At 45.5% G+C, this 17,831-nt stretch overlaps 1 protein-coding gene across 1 annotated transcript in view; it reads left to right on the top strand.

Moving 5' to 3' along the window:
* The window catches only part of PARVA (parvin alpha), a 167,147-nt gene that overhangs the window by 86,815 nt on the left and 62,501 nt on the right, over nucleotides 1-17,831 (top strand). Inside the window, exons 2-4 of the mRNA XM_025848533.2 lie at nucleotides 11,749-11,838; nucleotides 11,920-11,990; nucleotides 14,259-14,361. Coding sequence (XP_025704318.2) covers nucleotides 11,749-11,838; nucleotides 11,920-11,990; nucleotides 14,259-14,361 — 264 coding nt within the window. The remainder of the gene's footprint in view (nucleotides 1-11,748; nucleotides 11,839-11,919; nucleotides 11,991-14,258; nucleotides 14,362-17,831) is intronic.

The raw sequence follows: 17,831 nt of genomic DNA, 5'->3' as shown, positions 1-17,831 counted from the left end.
TCAACCCTCAAATAGAGAGATTGTCCCCGGATTGTCCAGATGGGCGTGGTGTAATCACAAGGTACTTAAAAGTGGAAGAGGGAAGCAGAAGCAGCAGCTCCGTAATGCAATGTGAGAAGGTTGTGGCCCCTAGCCCCCCATTTCCAGCTTTGAAAATGGAGGAAGGGGGCCACAAGCCACGGGATACAAGTGGCCTCTGGAAGCTGGAAAGGGCAAGAAAACAGACTCTCCCTTAGGGCCTCCAGAAAGGAACGCAGCCCTCCCAACACCTTGATTTTAGCCCAGAGAGACCCATGTTGGACGTACAACCTATAGAACTCTAAGGATAAGTCTATGTTGTTTCAAGCCACCCAGTTTTTGTCATTTGTTACCACAGCAATAGTAAAATAATACAAAGGCCCATGGTATGAAAACCCCCATTAGGGACCCTAGATAAACACATACTTTCCAGAGCAGTTCCAGAGAAAATCATTAAAATCATTAAAGAGACCAGTGTACTTTCAGTGACGGTTGTACAAGTGGGAAAGCAGAAATGGCCTTGCGAGGCATCCTTAAGTTATGAGGAAGATCGTCTTCTCAGCCCTGGAAATAAACACATAAACTATGTCCTTTCTTCTTGGAAACTTCAGTTCCCACTTGGGAATGAGTCCATCTTGCACTTGTAGGACTTTGAAGTGGTCTTTGTGCTTTGTGCTTACAGATGCTTCTGTAGGGCTCAGCTACTATTGGATAAATTACCACCATCTCCTTGGTGATGAAGGAAACCTATGTATCCCATAAAATCATGGATTTCCCCCCAGTGAACACTATGTTTGGTTGAAAAAATTGCAAATTCGGGTTGATTTTTTAATAGATTATTTTTACAGTAATTTTACATGTACAGAAAAATTACAAAGGTAGTACAAAGAATTCCCCCATAACCTACACCCAGTTTCCCCTCTTATTAACATCTTACATTAGTAGGGTACATTTAAAATTCATGAACCAGAATTGATATATTATTATTAACCAAAGTATATAATTTATTCAGATTTCTTTAGTTTTTATCTAATGTCCTTTGTTGGTCCAGGATCCCATCCAGGACACCACAGTACATTTAGTCGTCGTGCTTCCTTAGGCTCCTCTTGGTTGTGACTGTTTCTCAGACTTGTTTTTGATGACCTTGACAGTTTTGAGGGAGTACTAATCAAGCATATTTTAGGATGCCCATCTATTGAAGTCTGTCTGATGTTTTTTCTCCTGGGCTCATGGGTTTGGAAAGGAAGAGCACAGAAGTAAATGCTATTTTCACCACATCACCTCAAATGCCATGAGTTATGACTGTGATGTTGACCTTGATCACCTGGCTTAGCTAGTGTTTGTCAGGTTTCTACACTGTAAAGTTACTCTTTTCCTCCTTTCCCTATTGTACTGTTTGGAAGGAAGGCCCACATTTAAGGGGTAAAGGGTTATGCTTTCCTTCTCTGAGGACACAGGAGCTATGTAAATTATTTGGAATTCTACAAAGGAGATTTCTTTTCCCCATTTATTAATTAATCTAGTCATTTATATCATTGTGGACTCATGGATATTTATTTTGTGCTTTGGGTTATAATCCAATATTACTTTATTTATTTTGCTGCTCAGATTGTTCTAGCTTCTTTCCTTTCTGGTTCCAGACTCATCTTGCAGATTCCCTTTCCAGTCCTAGAATCAGCCATCTTTACAACAAGCTCTGGTTCCTTTTATTGGAGAATCACTAGAAACCAAGATCTGGTGCCAGGTGTGTTCATTGCTACTGGAATGTCATTACTTTTAGGACTTCTCAGCTAATAGAGTAAGAAACTAACCCATGTATGTACAGTTGACTCTTGAACAATGCAGGGGGTTAAGGGCATTGACTGCCTCACAATTAGGAAAATCTCTGTATAACTCTTGACCTCCCCAAAACTTAACTACTGATAGCCTACTGTTGGATGGAAGACTTCACAATAACATAAACGGTCAACTAACGCATAGTCTATGTTCTATGTATTATATACTGTATTCTTACAGTAAAGTAACATAGAGAATAGAAAATGTTATTAAGAAAATCATAAGGAAGGGGCGCCTGGGTGGCTCAGTTGTTAAGCGTCTGCCTTCAGCTCACGTCATGATCCCAGGGTCCTGGGATCGAGCCCCGCATCGGGCTCCCTGCTCAGTGGGAAGCCTGCTTCTCCCTCTCCCACTCCCCCTGCTTGTGTTCCCTCTCTTGCTGTGTCTCTCGGTCAAATATATAAATAAATAAAATCTTTAAAAAAAAAAGAAAATCATAAGGAAGAGAACATACATTTGCAGTACTCTAGGTATATTTATTGAAAAAAAATCCACATATAGGCTCGCTGGGCTGGGACAGGGACGGGGGAGGTGGTAGTAGACCTGGTGCCCCAAGATGGTGATGTTCTGCAGCCTAGTGGCTTCAGCTCAGCAGTGGCAGCCACCAGGCACACCTGTGGGTGTGACAACAGCCTGGAGGCACAGTACAGCCGCTCCACATGTCTGGAGGTGTACCACTGGCCTGGGGCCATGGGCAGCTGTGGCTACCAGTGAGTACCCCAGCCCCCAGGAGGCCGAGGGGCTGGGGTGCTGCCGTGGAAGAGGGGTCCCTACCCAGCCCAAGAGGGTCCAAGGTCTGTGGCCATCCTGGTGCCTCCCTGGAGCCTGAACAATTCAGTGCAGGGGTACCACGGGCATGGGGCTCTGAGCACAGTGCCGCCTCTGGCCTCTAGATACGTTCTTCCACTTCAGCTCAGCCTCCTGCTGGCCAGCCCTGGGTGCTGGACCCGACCATTCTGGTGGCATATGGGTGACCTGTAGCCCTGCCCAGGTCTAGGGCCCCTAGGGACTTCTGACAGCCTTGGCGGGGGGGGGGGGCGGGGGCAGCTCTCCAGCTATTCAGAGGGCAGAAGGTACGCAACCTCTTTACCAGCTTTGCCTTTGATTTGGCAGGGACTGGGGTGAGCACTTGTAAATAAATGCCTTGTGGCTTTTGCTGTCCACTCAAAAACAAAATGCGATAAAGTGGAGCCATGCAGTTCAAACCTGTGTTGTTCAGGGTCAGCTGCCCTCGCACCTCACAGTATTTCCATTTGTAATCATCTGTATCTATATTAAGCTAAACATGAGTGCTTACTGATATCTCCACCTCTAATCCATTACCACATAGAACATCCTAGCCTTTTCCTGGGCTTGTCTGTAACCTCCCACTCCCATAGTGAGAAACCTGGCTTTGACCATCCACCAACCGTTTACTTAATTGTTCAATTCCAGTGTGCTTGTATAGCAGCATCAGAATTGTGGACCTGCACCCCCATAGCAAATAACTTTATCAACTAGAGTCCATGCTTATGTGCGGTTCCTTTTGACTTGGGTTTCATAGACACCACTCATTTCCAACAATACTCAAGTCAGCACCATCCCCCTCACCCCTTCCAGTGAGATTGTCTCGTACATTTGCAATTCTGTTAGGTTCAATTATCACAGTCTGCATCCCACCCTTGGAGCCGCCAACCCCCTAAATGATTTTTTTTAATTTGCTTACATGGAGGTTTACTCCCAGTGCTATAAAATTCTGTGGGCTTGGTAAATGCATGAAATCATGTATATACCATTACAGTATCACACAGAGTAGTTTCACCTTCTTAAACATGTTCAGTACTTATCTGTTCAAACCTTCCTTCAAACCCCTGACAACCACTGATCTTTTTACTGTTTTAGTCTTACCTTTGTGAACGTCATATAGTGGAATCATACATGAGTCACCTTTTCAGACTAGCCTCTTCAACTTAGGAATTATACATTTAAAGTTCTTCCATGTCTCTTCGTGGCTTTCTGCTCATTTTTAAAAATCACCAAATAATATTTCACCATATATGGATATACCACAATTGATCCATTTGCCTACTCATGTATATCTTGGTTGCTTCAAGTTTTTGGCAATTATGAATAAAACTGCTGTAAACATTCACATGCAGGATGTTGTGTGAATGTATGTTTTCAAATCAAGTGAATACTAGGAACACAATTGCTGAATTATATGGTAAAACTATAGCTTTGTAAGAAACTATCACGTGGTCTTCCATGATGGCTGTATCATTTTGCATTCCCACCATCAGTGAATGAGAGTTCTTGTGGCTTCACATCCTTGTCAGCATTTGGTGTTGTCAAGTTTTGGGGATTTTAACCATGCTAACAAATGGGGTGGTATCTCATTGTTTTGTCATTCCCTAATGGCAAACGATGTTGAACCTCTTTTCGTATTCTTTTTTGCCATTTGTACACCTTCTTTGGTGACATGTCTGTTTAGATCTGCCCATTTTGTAGTTGGTTTGTTTTCTTATTCCATTTTTAAAGTTTTTTGGATGTTTTGCGTATAAGTCTTTTATCCAACATATGTTTTACAAATATTTTCTCTCAGTCTATGGCTTGGTTTTTCATTCTCTTAATAATACCTTTTGCAGAGTAGAAATTTTAATGAAATCCAGCTTATCAATTTCTTTTGTGGATTGTCCTTTGTGTTAAAAGTTACTGCCAAACCCTGCATAACCTGGGTTTTCTCTTATATTTTTTTCTAGAAAGTTTATAGTGTTGTGTTTTATTCTGTGGCCTGTGATCATTTTGAGTTAAATTTTGCAGAAAGTGTATGGTTTGTGTCTAGATTCATTTTTTACATGTAGATGTCCAGTTGTTCTCATACCATATGTTGATAAGACTATCCGTTCTGTATTGAATTGCCTTCGCTCTTGTCAAAGATCAGTTGAATGTGCTTGTGTGGATCTATTTCTGGGTTCTCTATTCTGTCCCAGTGATCAGTGTGTCCACTCTTCCACCAATGCCACACTATATTGATTACTGTAGCTTTATAGTAAGTCTTAAAGTTTGTAGTGTCAGTCCTCCAACTTTGGTCATTTTTCTTCAACATTGTTTCGGCTACTCTGAGTCTTTTGTCCCTCTGTGTAAACTTGAGAATCAGTTTGTTGATAACTACAAAATAACTTGCTGTGATTTTGAGTGGGATTGCATTTAATCTATAGAGGAAGTTGGGAAGAATTGACATCTTAACAATATCAAGTCTTGTAATTCATGAATACTGAATGTCTCTTCACTTACCTAAATCTTTGATTTCTTATATAGGAGTTTTATCATTTTCTGCATATCGATTCTATACATGTTTTGTTAGATTTATACCTAAGTATTGCATCTTTGGTGCTACTGTAAATAATATTGTATTTCTAATTTCAAATTCCAATCATTCATTGCTGGCATAAAGGAAGGCAAATTGACTTGTACATTTATTTACCTTGTATCTGCAACCTTGCTATAATTGCTTACTAGTTCTAGGAGTTTGGAGTTTTTTGTTCTGTTTGTTTTGGTCAATTAGTTGGGATCTACATAGATAGCCGTGTCATCTGCAAAGATAGTTCTGTTTCCTCGCTCCCAATTTTTTTTTTTAGATTTTATTCATTTATTTGAGAGAGAGAGAGTGAGGGAGAGAGAGAGAACACAAGCAGGGTAAGGGGCAGAGGGAGAAACAGACTCCCCACCAAGCAGGGAGCCTGACCTGGGGCTCCATCCATCCTGGGACTCCAGGATCATGCCCTGAGCCTAAGGCAGACGCTTAACCAACTGAGCCACCCAGGCGCCCTGCTTCCAATTTCTATACCTTTTATTTCCTTTTCTTGTGTTGTGGTACTAACTAGAATTTTCAATATGATTTTGAATAGGCATGGTGAGAGGAGACATCTTTGCCTTGTTCCCAGTCTTAGGGGGAAAGCATTCATTTTCTCACCATTAAGTATGACGTTAACTATAGTTTTTTGACTGATGTTCTTTCAGGTTGATTTTTCACATAGACAAAAATTGTTGGGGCTTGCTGACCAGACCATTATCGAGTTAGTTGTCTTGCTGCCAAGAACGTCTGTGGGGGGCCCTTGACCCGTTTAGGAATTAAGGGAGCTTTTGGAGCTTTCAGAAGGACCAGAGATCAATCATCAGAGTCCCGAGAAGGATCTAGAGCAGCCCAAATATCTCACTGGTGCCCACTTGCACTGAAGGAGAAAGAACAAACATCCTAGCTATTCTTTTGCTTCCTTGGTATGTTTGGTTTGTTTAGGTTGCTGTTTTGTCTGTAGACACAGGGAGCACGGTACAGGGAATGCTGGGGAACAGAGGAATTCATGACCCCCGACACTCTGGGCCTCACCTACCTATTTGCTCCTCTGTTCCTTCCCCTCTCTTCCCCTCTGTGCCCCCCCTCCGTTCCCCCATTCCCAGTGCTCAGGCATAATCACCACTCTCAACACCTGCCCGGTTTTTACACACCTTGATTTTTTTTTACACAAGATGTGCCTTTTGTGGGTACCTGTGTTAAATGAAAATTTCTATTTTTCAAAGTCCAACTCAAATTCCCCCTTTCTAGGGGGGAATACTCCCCAGTCTTCCATCCAGAGCTCCCCTCATTCTGCCTGAGCTCCCACAGCCCTGTAGTCACGTGGCTCTCACCTCTCTGTGCAGCATCCTGCATGTTGTTTGTGTGTCTGCCCCTCCCACCATCTGTGAGCAGATTAAGGCAGATCCCTGTCAAATTCCCAGGCCTATATTCCCAATGCCGGCACAAGGTCTGCTTCAGAAGAGGTGCCTAGTAATGTTTACTGGTTGAACGAATGAAATTACTGGCTTTGCATAAATGGACCCTTTTGTAATTTTGGAAACCTCTGTCCATTCTTCTCTCCATAGTTGTTTTCTCTGTGGTATTCTTTGAATCCCTGTATTATTCTGAAGTATAAGAGATGCCTGCAGCTCTTCTGTTTCTCATGGAAAAAAGGAAAGGAAAATTACCATTCATTGTAGACCTATGCTATTCATCTATCAACTTTATAATCCTGGTGTCCTGTGTATTAATTAGGGAGTTTGAGCTCCAAGCCCCAGAAAATGCCAACTCTACTGGCTTAAACAATAAGGGAGCTTATTATATATCTCTTATAACAAGACACACAAAGCTAGAGTGGCTCCAGGGATGGTGGCTTAACAGTATCAACAAGAACCCCTTTCTTTCTTCTCTGCCAATCTTAGCGTATTAGTTTCTTCTTTGGATTTGGGCTAGCTCACAAAATGGCTTCAGCAAATCCAGTCATAGCATCCTGATATAATAATGATGAGAAGGAGAAAAATACCTTCTCTTCGTTGGGCCTCTCTTTAAAATGGAGGAAAACTATTGTTAGAAGCTTCTAGAAGTTTTCTCACAACTGGTTGTATCACATGGCAATGCTTGGAGTCAGTCACTACCAAGGGAATTAAGATTATCGTGATTAGCCTAAACCAGTCAGGATCTCCCCTGGAACTTAGGAGGGGAAGTGTACCCTGGAATAAAATGAGGGTTCTCTCAGCAGGGAAAAAGAGTAAGATAAATATTAGCAAGGAGACCAGCAGTGTCAGCTACAACATTATTTTATAGAGAATTGTTCTATACTGAATTTCAGGGAGGTTAGACTGCTTATGTAAGGTCCCACCTAAAAATAGAAGGAGGATTCAAATCCAGCTCTTCTAAACTCCAAAGCCCATTCGTATACTTTTTCTGCAGCACCACTGGACCCAGAGTCAGCCTGCCTTTCCCGGAAAAGCCAAAGCCCCCTCTCTGACGGCGAGCACTTCAGGCAGGAGTTGAGGCAATCACCCTGCTTTCTCGAGCTCGACCTTCAGCTGGGCATTTAATCTGTTTATTAAGTTATGACTAATGGCGCCGCGAGACACCAAGGGCTGCACATTCAGCCCTAGTTTCAGATTGTTAGAGGAGGTTCAAGGGATAAACATCATATTCCTATTCTGTGCCGAGAAAATTCAATTGCAGCTCTTTTCTCTTTCAGAGTACAGGGATTGGCGAGGGGCTTCTGCTGGGTCCTGCTTGGGTTTAATAGAAATGAAGTCTCCAAAGCAAGCGGGCTGTTTTGGGAAAGTGGCCACTAATGTGGCCCCATGGGGCGGGGGCTAGGCCTGAACCGGGCAGTTTGCATATTCACTTTTACAAACAGTTGGCTCAGAGTCAGCAGTTAATGGGATGGGAATGATGTTCCTGTACCAAATCATTTCCTGAAAAAAAAAAAACAACATTTCCAATTGCAAACATATCTCAGCCTTTCTTCTAGGGTTTGTTATGTCTCTGTGAGTGAATTAAAGAGGCAGGGCAGAGGGGAGTGTTCCTGACTGGGGATATTTTCATCTGAAAACATTTTAACGATGATGTACACATAAAAAAGATCCTGTTCAGACCCACCTTTAGGAGTCCTTGCTGCAAATATTACATTTCTAGTCCCATTTTGGAGGTGTAAATATCTCTATATTCACACATTAGCTCAGGCTGTACAACAGTCTTGGAACAGATGCGGCTTTTCTCTCCTTACAAAATATAAGCACACATATATGCACACACATGTGCACACGTTTTTTTTTTTTTCCCTGAGAACAAGCTAGAATCCTTCTTTGCATTCTCTACACTGCTCTGGCAAATTCTGGCTCAATTCATAACCTGTACAAATGGTGGTCTTAACAGTTTGGGTTATTCATTTACTCAACAAGTAGTTTTTTTTTTAATTTTTTAAAGATTATTTATTTTAGAGAGAGCGTGTGCATGTGAGCAGGGGGAGGGGCAGAGGGGTAGAAAGAGAGAGAAGCAGACTCCCCCCTGAGCGCAGAGCCCCCACGCGCGGCTCCATCTCACGACCCTGAGATCATGACCTGAGCAGAAATCGTGATTCAGACGCTCAACTGACTAAGCCACTCCGGTGCCCCCACATAATGTATTTACACAATTCTTACCAAGTACCAGGCACTCTTCCAAGTGCTTGACATATATTAACTCTTTTAACCTTCTCAACAACCCTAGGAGGTGGGTAATATTATCACTCCCATTTTGCAGATGGGGAAACTGAAGTATAAGAAGTTAATGAACTTGCCCAAGGTCACGGAGCTAGTAGATCATGGATTTGAATGTAGGCACTCTGGCTCCTCTTTGAGGATCTAATAGTGAACAAAAGAGAAAAAGTACCAGCCTTCTCACAGTTTATTTTCTGGTGGGGGGTGGGGGGAAGCAGACAGCAGACATGGATGATTATTATTTCAGACTGTGATGAGTGCTCTGCAGAAAATAAAACATGAGAGGGAGCAGGGGGCTTCATCAGAGGGCCTTGTGGGTATTAGTAAGGAGTTGGAGCTTTATTCTGAGTATGATGGGAAGCCACAGGAGTGCTTAAAGCAGAAGATTGTATGATGCTATTTACATCCTTATACATCATTCTGACTGTGCTGTGGGAAGTAGACGGGAGTGGGGAAAATGCATCAGAAAGCAGTAGACCAGTTAGAAGGTGGTTCTGGTTGTCCAGGTGAAAGATACTGGTGGTCTGAACCAGGATGGGGTGCTGGAGATGGTGAGAAGTGGTTGGCATTGGATCCTGGTCTAGAGGTGGAGCCCACAAGACTTGCCAATGTATCAGATGCAAGACATGAGGAAGGGGAAGTTAAGGATGATTTTTTGGATTTTGGCTTGAACCATTGTATAAATGGTGATGCCATTGACTGAAGAAGAGAAGAACAGGGGAATGATGGTCTTGTTTCAGTGTTGTTATGGTAGGGGTGGGGGTGAGGGTGTAGACAGTCATTCTGTTGTGGATGTATACATTTGAGATCTCTATTAATAGACCAAAGAGGAGACATCGGGTAAGCCTGGAGTTCAGGGTGAGGCCTTGTCTGGAGATTTAGATGTGGACGTCATCAGCATTTGGAGATATAGGGTCAACTAGGACACCACCATCCGACTGAGTTTCCTGTAATGATGGACATCATTACATTTGTGGTGTCCAGCATGTTAGCCAGTAGCCACGTGTGGGCCACTGAGCACTTGCAGTGTGACTGGTACAACTAAGAGACCGAATTTTTAATTCATTTAAATGTGAATAGCCACATGTGTCTGGTAGCTACTGTACTGACAGTGCAGACCTGGGGGGAGGGGGGACTTGGGGGGTGGGGCCGTAGGTAGAGAAGGTCCTGGGCGGGAGCTAGTGTCTTCACCAGCCAGTACACCCAGCCTCGCACCACCATTTAAGCGTGACTTGACTTCCACTGCCCAGTGCTTGCACAGTAATGCTTGTTCAGTGGTGGAAATCTTGCTTCTTTGTGAGAAACAGCCTGGAAAAGAAAGCGAACTGCCAGTCTTAGGAGGAATATCAGAAGAAATTGTAAGAGTCTCACGGAACTGCAGGAGTCCATTGTTTTTCACTGGAAAGCAAACGTGATCCTAGGCTTATCAGGATCATTTTAGCCTTGAAGGTGTGGCTTATGTTTTTCAGTTATGTTTTATGAGGGGAATTATATAGAGTGGTGGGTGTCTGTGAATTTGCAGATTCAAGACTGTGACTGGCTGATATCCCATATGAATGTCAAGAGCCCACAGCAACGGGACTAAATACCAGCTTCATAATGCAAGTTGTGTCTCTTTAGGGTAGAGTATGTTTCACTCTCTTTGTTAGGCAATCTCGTCCCCAGTCCCAACTGCAAACATCAGTGAGTTTGCTAATATGAAAGAACTCTTTGTAAGTGACTGCCTTGTGCTTAAGAGTTCTTGCAACTCTATGCTGGCAGTCAGGGAGGCCAGATTCCATAAAAAAAAAAAAAAATCAAATGGAAAGATGGGACATTGCTTTTATTAAGGCTGATCGCTGCTGCCATATTAGCTCTTTGAGAGCCCTTTGGTGACCAGTGCCTTCAGAGCAAATGGCCTTTCTGTGCTTAATTGGTGAAAAGTAATTCTCCAAACTGGAAGTGAATAGAGGTGAGGAGATTTCAGTCACTGATTTTAGGGGTGGGGGGGTGATCCAAGGTCAGTGCTCATCGAATGCCCATCACACAGTGGTTTTGTGGTAGGGATTTGTTTTTCCCTGAGGCTTCATGGGGGGGGGGTGCGTATGGCGGGGAGCAGGCTGGAAGGCTTGAGTGGCCATTGACCTCTTTTTGTTTTCCTTGAGGAAAGTGGAATAGATTTCTAGGATTTGAAAACTGAAAAGGACTCACTGGCCATCCACCCAGTCGAACTCTTGACATTCAGCTGAGGAAATGGGCCTAAGCACAGAGATGCCTGGCCCCCAGGGCCCCTACTCATTAGAGCTGAGGGACAGGACCAGAGCCCAGAAAGAGGCCAGACTGAGGTGTTCTGGAGCAGCGGCTGGGTGGGGTGGAGGGAAAAGAGAAGGTAGGATAATCAGAAAAATACTCAGGGAAGCCAAATAAGGAGAGAAGCCAAAGGAGGGTTGCACCAAGGGTGGAAATGGCTTACAACATAAATGTGGCCTTGACTTGGTGACCTTGTTCCCCCAAAGAGTTACCGGGCACCCACTGTGCACCAGATAGAAAGCCCTGGAAGGAGGGGCAGGCAGGAGGTGACAGGCAGAGACCTCAGAAAGATGTGAGTGCCCACCTCACTTGCGGTTATCCTGAGATCGTGTCTGGGAGCAGACAGAAGCCTGTTTCCCCGAGGAAAGGGAGTGAGGTGATCGCCGGAAGAGGTGACCTGAAGGGGACTACTTGGTCCTGTTCGTGAGGAGAGGCAGGGAATCTGTTGCAGGCTGAGTAACAGCTATAAGCTAACCTTAGTGGCTGTATTAATGTCCATCCCAAACACATTTGTAACAGCGCGCCTCCCCGTCACCAGTGGGCTGCAGTGTGACTCTGCCTGTCTTCTTGCAGTATCAGAGCTTCAGGAGGAAGGCATGAACGCCATCAACCTGCCTCTCAGCCCGATCCCCTTCGAGCTGGACCCAGAGGACACCATGCTGGGTAACTGGGTCTCTTGTTCTCTGGGTTAGCCTGATGCCTTCCGGTGGAGCCACCCCCACTGACTGCCTTTTCCTTTTAAAGAGGAGAATGAAGTGCGAACAATGGTGGACCCAAACTCCCGCAGCGACCCCAAACTGCAAGAACTGATGAAGGTAAGAAGAAATCAGGAGGGGTGTCAGCTGCCCCGCCCCACCCTGGGCTCAACAGGCGTCTGTAGACCACCTGCTCTGGACGGGCAGCTCGTGGTCCCATAGGTGGACATCTCAAATTTAACAAAAATGGCACATGGCAGCTGCCCAAGGAATGGTGGGGATCATAAGTGCCAGAGAAGTTAGTGCAGATGAGCTCATATTTGCCACGATCTTCAGGTTCACACAGTCTTTCTGCTTTTCTCAAGGGCCCTCAAAGGTACCCTGCAAAGAGTAGGACTTCATGTCATCCCCACTTACAGGTGAGGAAAGTGAGTCTTAGAAAAGCCAGTGGTTTGTTTATGGTCCCAGCTGAGTAGAGATGGAATTCAAACAGAAGTAGATAGGATTGAATTACATCATGTACGTTGTGCCTGGCAGAGGGGCTGGCATGTGGTCATCCCCTAAAAAATGTTCATGCCATCCCCCTTTGGATTCCCCATCCTGTGTTTTTCTTCATTAGCTTCTCCAAGCTGCAGTCAAAACAGGACAACAAGGCACTGGACGCCAAAGTGCTTCGTTCAAAATGTGCATCAGATCTCTCATTTTCCTGTTCAAACCATGTGTGTAGATTCCTGCCAACTGAAGGTTGAGGCCCATGCTCCTGAGGGTGGTGTTTGAGGTCTCATGCTCTAGCTGCCTGTTCAACCTTAGATTGTCCCCTTAGAGTCACCACCTGATGACTAGTAACCACTACTCAGACACCTCTCTGTCTCCTTCCCTAAATGGTGAGCTTCTCAGGGTTAGAGACCGCCTCTTTTTTCATCATTGTACCCCAGGATCCAGCACAGAATATGACATGGAGCCCATATTCATAAATGCTGGGTGGGTGGGTAGGGGATGTGTGGGGGATGGCTGGATGGTGGGAGGGGGGAAGGGTAAGGAGGGAAGCTCCTACCAACAGTAGAACAATATAGAACAATGTGCTGTGAAGGCCCGGGCTTCCCCCAGGTATGGAAACCCAGCCCAGCTACAGCCCCTGTAATAGAGGCGATCTATTTCTGCTAAGTTAAAGAAGTCAAATACACAAGGTGGTGTTCTTTGTGATTCCATTTTTACAAAATTATGGTGGTTGCCTGACACCTGTCCTCAGGGAAGGGGACTGACTGAGCACAAAGGAACCTTCCTCTGCTGAGGGAACAGCTCTGCATCTTGGTTGTGGTGGTGGTGGTTACACAACTGCGTACAATGACCAAAACTCACCAAACTGTATCTTTTAAAATGAGTTAATTTTACTGTATAAAAATAATAAACAAATGACCTGAAAAAATTTAAAATAAAAGGCAACAGACTTGAACAAGCTTCAGTTTCCTTACCTGAAAAATGAAACGAATACTCCCTCCCTCTCATGGGTGTTGTGCAGATTAACTAAAGGAGATGCCCGTGGAATGGCTCTGCTCGGTGCTTGAGGCAGGGCATGCTCAGGTAATGACAGCCGCTGAGAGAGAGCCAAGAGAGGAGACTGCACCGGCCTCACGGAGAGGTAGTTTGGGGCCAGGAGGAGAACAGTCCCTTAAAAGGGGACGGACAAGAGTTCGGTTCTGGTCTCTGTCCATAGTCAGCAACATGACCTTGGCAAATACGTTCACTTCTGTGTCTGATCTCCCCTCCTGAACATAGGAGTGATAGTAACACCGGGCCAAATGTCATAATGGGGGAAAGCTTTATTTATTCATAATAATATTCATATTTATTCATAAGATTTACTGAACATTTGGCCCTTGCCATATGTGATTCTTTTCTGCCACCTCAAGTGGGAGGTCTTTTCCTCCTCCATTTTAGAGGTGGGCCATCAGAGGCTCAGAGCAGAAACTAGCCTGCCTTAGAGTCCTAAATGGCACAGGTACACACAGAGGTCCGTAGATGACAGAGCTACAAAAATCAGTCAGTCAGTCACTAACCCCAGTTTGTGTAACTCCAGAGTCAATACCGTTGCCTGGTACTAGCCACACACCCAAACACTGTGTGAATGTCGCTTGCCATTGGGGTAAGGAATGGTAAGGGGCCAAAAAGCAGGGACGCTCGTGTCACCAGCACTAGAAGCACTTATACCGGAAGAAGAGCAGGGCCCCTAGAGTTCACACTGCTTTGTATCCATCTACTGAGTCACATGGACAGTTCTGCTGCTTTCCAAATCTGAAGTTCATTTAGATTTTAATTGTCCGGGATAAGAAAGCTGATCTTTAAGAAAATACCCATGACTCTTCTCTTATTCGGTCTCTCTCCCTGTAGGTATTAATTGACTGGATTAATGATGTGCTTGTCGGAGAAAGAATCATCGTGAAAGATCTGGCTGAAGATTTATACGACGGACAAGTCCTACAGAAGCTCTTTGGTGAGAAGGGGGTTGAATGTTGCAGTGCAGAGCTTTGACCGGCAGGTGGATGGCTCACAGACGCCTACTTAGGAGTTGTGCTCAGCTTACAGATGTTCATGTGCAGTGGACTAGGACTGTGCAGAGTGTGGGATGACAGACCCGTGGAGCCTTTAGATGTCCTCCTGCAATCTGTTCTGCCGGAATGAATTGCAGAGGGAGGTCAACGACCAGATGGGGCTGCTCCCCCTCCAGTTGAAGGTCATCAGCTGGGTAGATGAAAAGACTCCACTGTATACTGGAAAACATGCCTTACCCCCTCTAGAAGATTGGGCATGTGTGGCCTCTGTAGGTCTATTTACGTGTGTCGGGGGGTAAGTGCATGTTTATATATACCTCTGTTACCTCTGGGCATGTGTGTGTGTGTGTGTGTGTATGTGTGTACCTATGAATATGTGTATGTGTTTGTGTGGATGTATGTATACCTCTGTGATCTGTGGACCTGTGTGTGTGCCTCCGTGTATCCCTCTCTAGGTCAGGTGCGAGTATGTGGGAACATGTGCCTCTGTGATGTTCGGCTTCTGCGTGTCTAGGGGTGTTGTCTCTGGGAAGGTACGTTCCCCTTCAGTGTTCCTGTGGAAATATAAGGCCTCCAGGGGGAGAAAGGCAAATTCCGGGGTGATCTTCGTGTTGAAAGGCCAAATTCAGCCTGAGTGAATTTGGACTTTTCCTCAACTGTTCCCCGTTTTCTTTCTCGTCCAAACCTCCGCTCCAAGTTCTAGACTTCCATTCCTAGCTGCCCACTCAGCTGTGCGCACCTCACGCTGAGCTCATCTACTTTTCCAAAGATGTTTCTTGCCCTCTTTGTGACCCCAGATATGTGGGGGGCCTCCAGGGCTCGTTTCTTCTTGCCCACATTGTCTCCTGCATCCATCCTCCCTGCCATTTTCACTTGTCTGAACTCCTGAAACAGCTTCCAGCCTCACATTTGTGCCTCCCGGCTCACTGCCCCCAGCCCACGGCACCAGCAGAGGAGCCTCCTCAAAACCCAAGTCTAGTCTTTCCAGTGCTTGCTCTCCCCTGCCAGGGGGACCCAGCTAGGCCCTGTAGCACCGCATTCAGACATTTCCTCAAGCAACCCCCAACTATCTTTCAGCCTCAGCTCCGGACTCCCTCACACGCATGGCTTGTGCAACGTAAAGTGCCTAGGGTCATGCCTGACACGCAGTGAGTGCCCCGTCAATGTCTTTCATCCTTTTCATGAGTACTGGTTTTAGTGTTTTTGTGAATACCATTGCTACGTTACCACGCACACCTATTAACATCTCTATACTTCCGCCCATGCTGTTCCTCCTGCCTCGGGCCCTTCTTCCCCGCTCCGGCAGGGCAAACCAATCTTGGGGTCCGTAGAGCGTGCCTGCCTCTCGTACCTCCAACAATCACATCTAGAAGTGATGGTCATGCACCTTCTGTGTTTCCTCGGATATACACGCGCATACATACAGATGTGTATATAATATACATGCCTTTATTCTATGACATTCCATGTTGTTTGTAGCTGTTCAGGGAAATGTCTGTGGGCTCCTCAAGGGCAGCAAACACCACATCGTACTTACCATATCCAGGCATCTCCAGGACTTGCAGTTTGCCTGCCACATGTGGTCAGGCACTTAATCAATGTGTACTGAATGAATGAATGTTATAAAATCTAGTCATTTCTAGGAAGCCAAACTGATATGGTACTCAAACATCAGTATTAGCCAGTGTGAATATTTAAAGGCTTGTAAATGCAGCTCAACACAGGGAGGAAAAGGCTTTGGCACATGTCTGTGTGGAAAAGCTGAGAGCCTCAACTGAGCCTCTCTTTCAGTGACTGCAGCTTTTACCTCCCCAAGCAAATTTCCTGTCAGGATCTAAAAGTGTCTCAAAATGCTCTGTGTGGGGCTTTCAGGGCAAGGGTGGAACGTGGTCACGGAGTGATGGAACTTGGTCGTGAGGTAATCTTGCCTCTGCACGTGGTTCCAGAACCGCCTAGCATCACGTCCGTGGAGTCCTGAGTCAGGCACAGGGCAGTCACATTCGATTATTATTTCAGATCTCAACCTTCCTGTTGAAAAGGTCACGCTGCTTTTGTCAACCTAAGTTTAGACCCTTTGTAGGTAGATGGCTGGGCGCACATATTAAAAAGCTACAGGCAGGATAACCAGGTGGAGAGAACCAGTTTGCAGGTGAAAATATGCATCGGGAGCTCCTGGGAGGAGTCAGTCTGGAGATGGAGTTTGGGGTGACCCCTCCAACCTCGACTTCCCCTCTATTTTGCTATCTTCCTCTTTCCCAGCAAAGTTTCTCAAAAGACTATTTGGCACTGTGTCTGCTCTCCCACCACTGAACGTGCCCCCCTGAGGGACAGGCTGGGTCCCACCCCAACCTCTCCACCAGCTTTCCCTTCTGAGGCCACCAGTGTCGATTCCGATGACCTCCTATGCTGTGGCCTCTGACACTACTGAAGGTCTCACCCCCCTTCCCCAGCGCAGGGGCTCCCGGCATCTCATGCCCTCCTGGTTCTCTTCGGCTTCCCACACACCCCACTTCCCCCGACTTCTTGGTACACTTTTCATCTCTGCATCCTGATGGGGACTCCTCAGTCTTCCCTGCGTCGCCCCCTCCCCTCGCTCTTGATCCCACACCCTCTTCTTGGGTGTTCCAGCCATCACCTCTCTGAGGATCACTTTCTGAAGCCGTAAGGTACTCCTCTGCCTTCCAGGCATGCCCACCTGGGTGTCACCCAGGCACCTTGGAACCAACCTGCCCCAAACTGACCTGCTTCTCTCCCCTCCCGCTCCCCAGCAAAGCCATTCTCCTTTCCAGAGGAATGAATGGTGTCACCACCACATAAACAGTTGCTCAGATTAAAAACCTAGGAGTCCTCCTCTCTTGCTCCTTCTCTTTCATCGCTTATATTCTGTTAGTCACAAATTGTGACAACCGCACTCCCAAGGTGCAATGTGTCAAACCATCCCATTTCTCAACCAGGTAAGATGTGTGAAGCACTTAGAAAGTACTGGCTCCCTCCATGCTGCTGTCGGTGGAACTTTCCAGACCCGCCGCTGCCACCGTAACTTCTCTGGCTCCAGAAAATCCTTTTCTCCATGGCATGCAGCTTCCTGCCCTGGTAGCCTTCTAAGAGCTTCCAGATCCTCTTTATATTTTACAGTTTGTCTTAACACTTCATAGGCCATTTGTCAGTAGGTTTTGTTTTGGTTTTTTTTTTTCAACTTTTATTTTGAACTTATTTTAGACTTAGAGTTGTAGAGGGAATGCAGAGTTCCTGACCCCCCGGCCTAGCTCCCTCTATGCTAACATCTTACCCGACCCCAGTACAAGGACCCAAACTAAGAAATCAACCTCAGCACGATGATTAAGTTACAGAATTTATTTGATTTCACCAGTTTTTTACATTTGTGTCCTTTTTCGGGTCTAGAATCTAATCC

This window comes from Callorhinus ursinus, unplaced genomic scaffold (assembly GCF_003265705.2).
Source record: "Callorhinus ursinus isolate GAN/ISIS: 27379988/994484 unplaced genomic scaffold, GSC_fseal_2.0 scaffold49, whole genome shotgun sequence".
NCBI lineage: Eukaryota > Metazoa > Chordata > Mammalia > Carnivora > Otariidae > Callorhinus > Callorhinus ursinus.
Note: the sequence above shows the minus strand (reverse complement) of the source record. Positions and strands in the feature narration are given on the sequence as shown.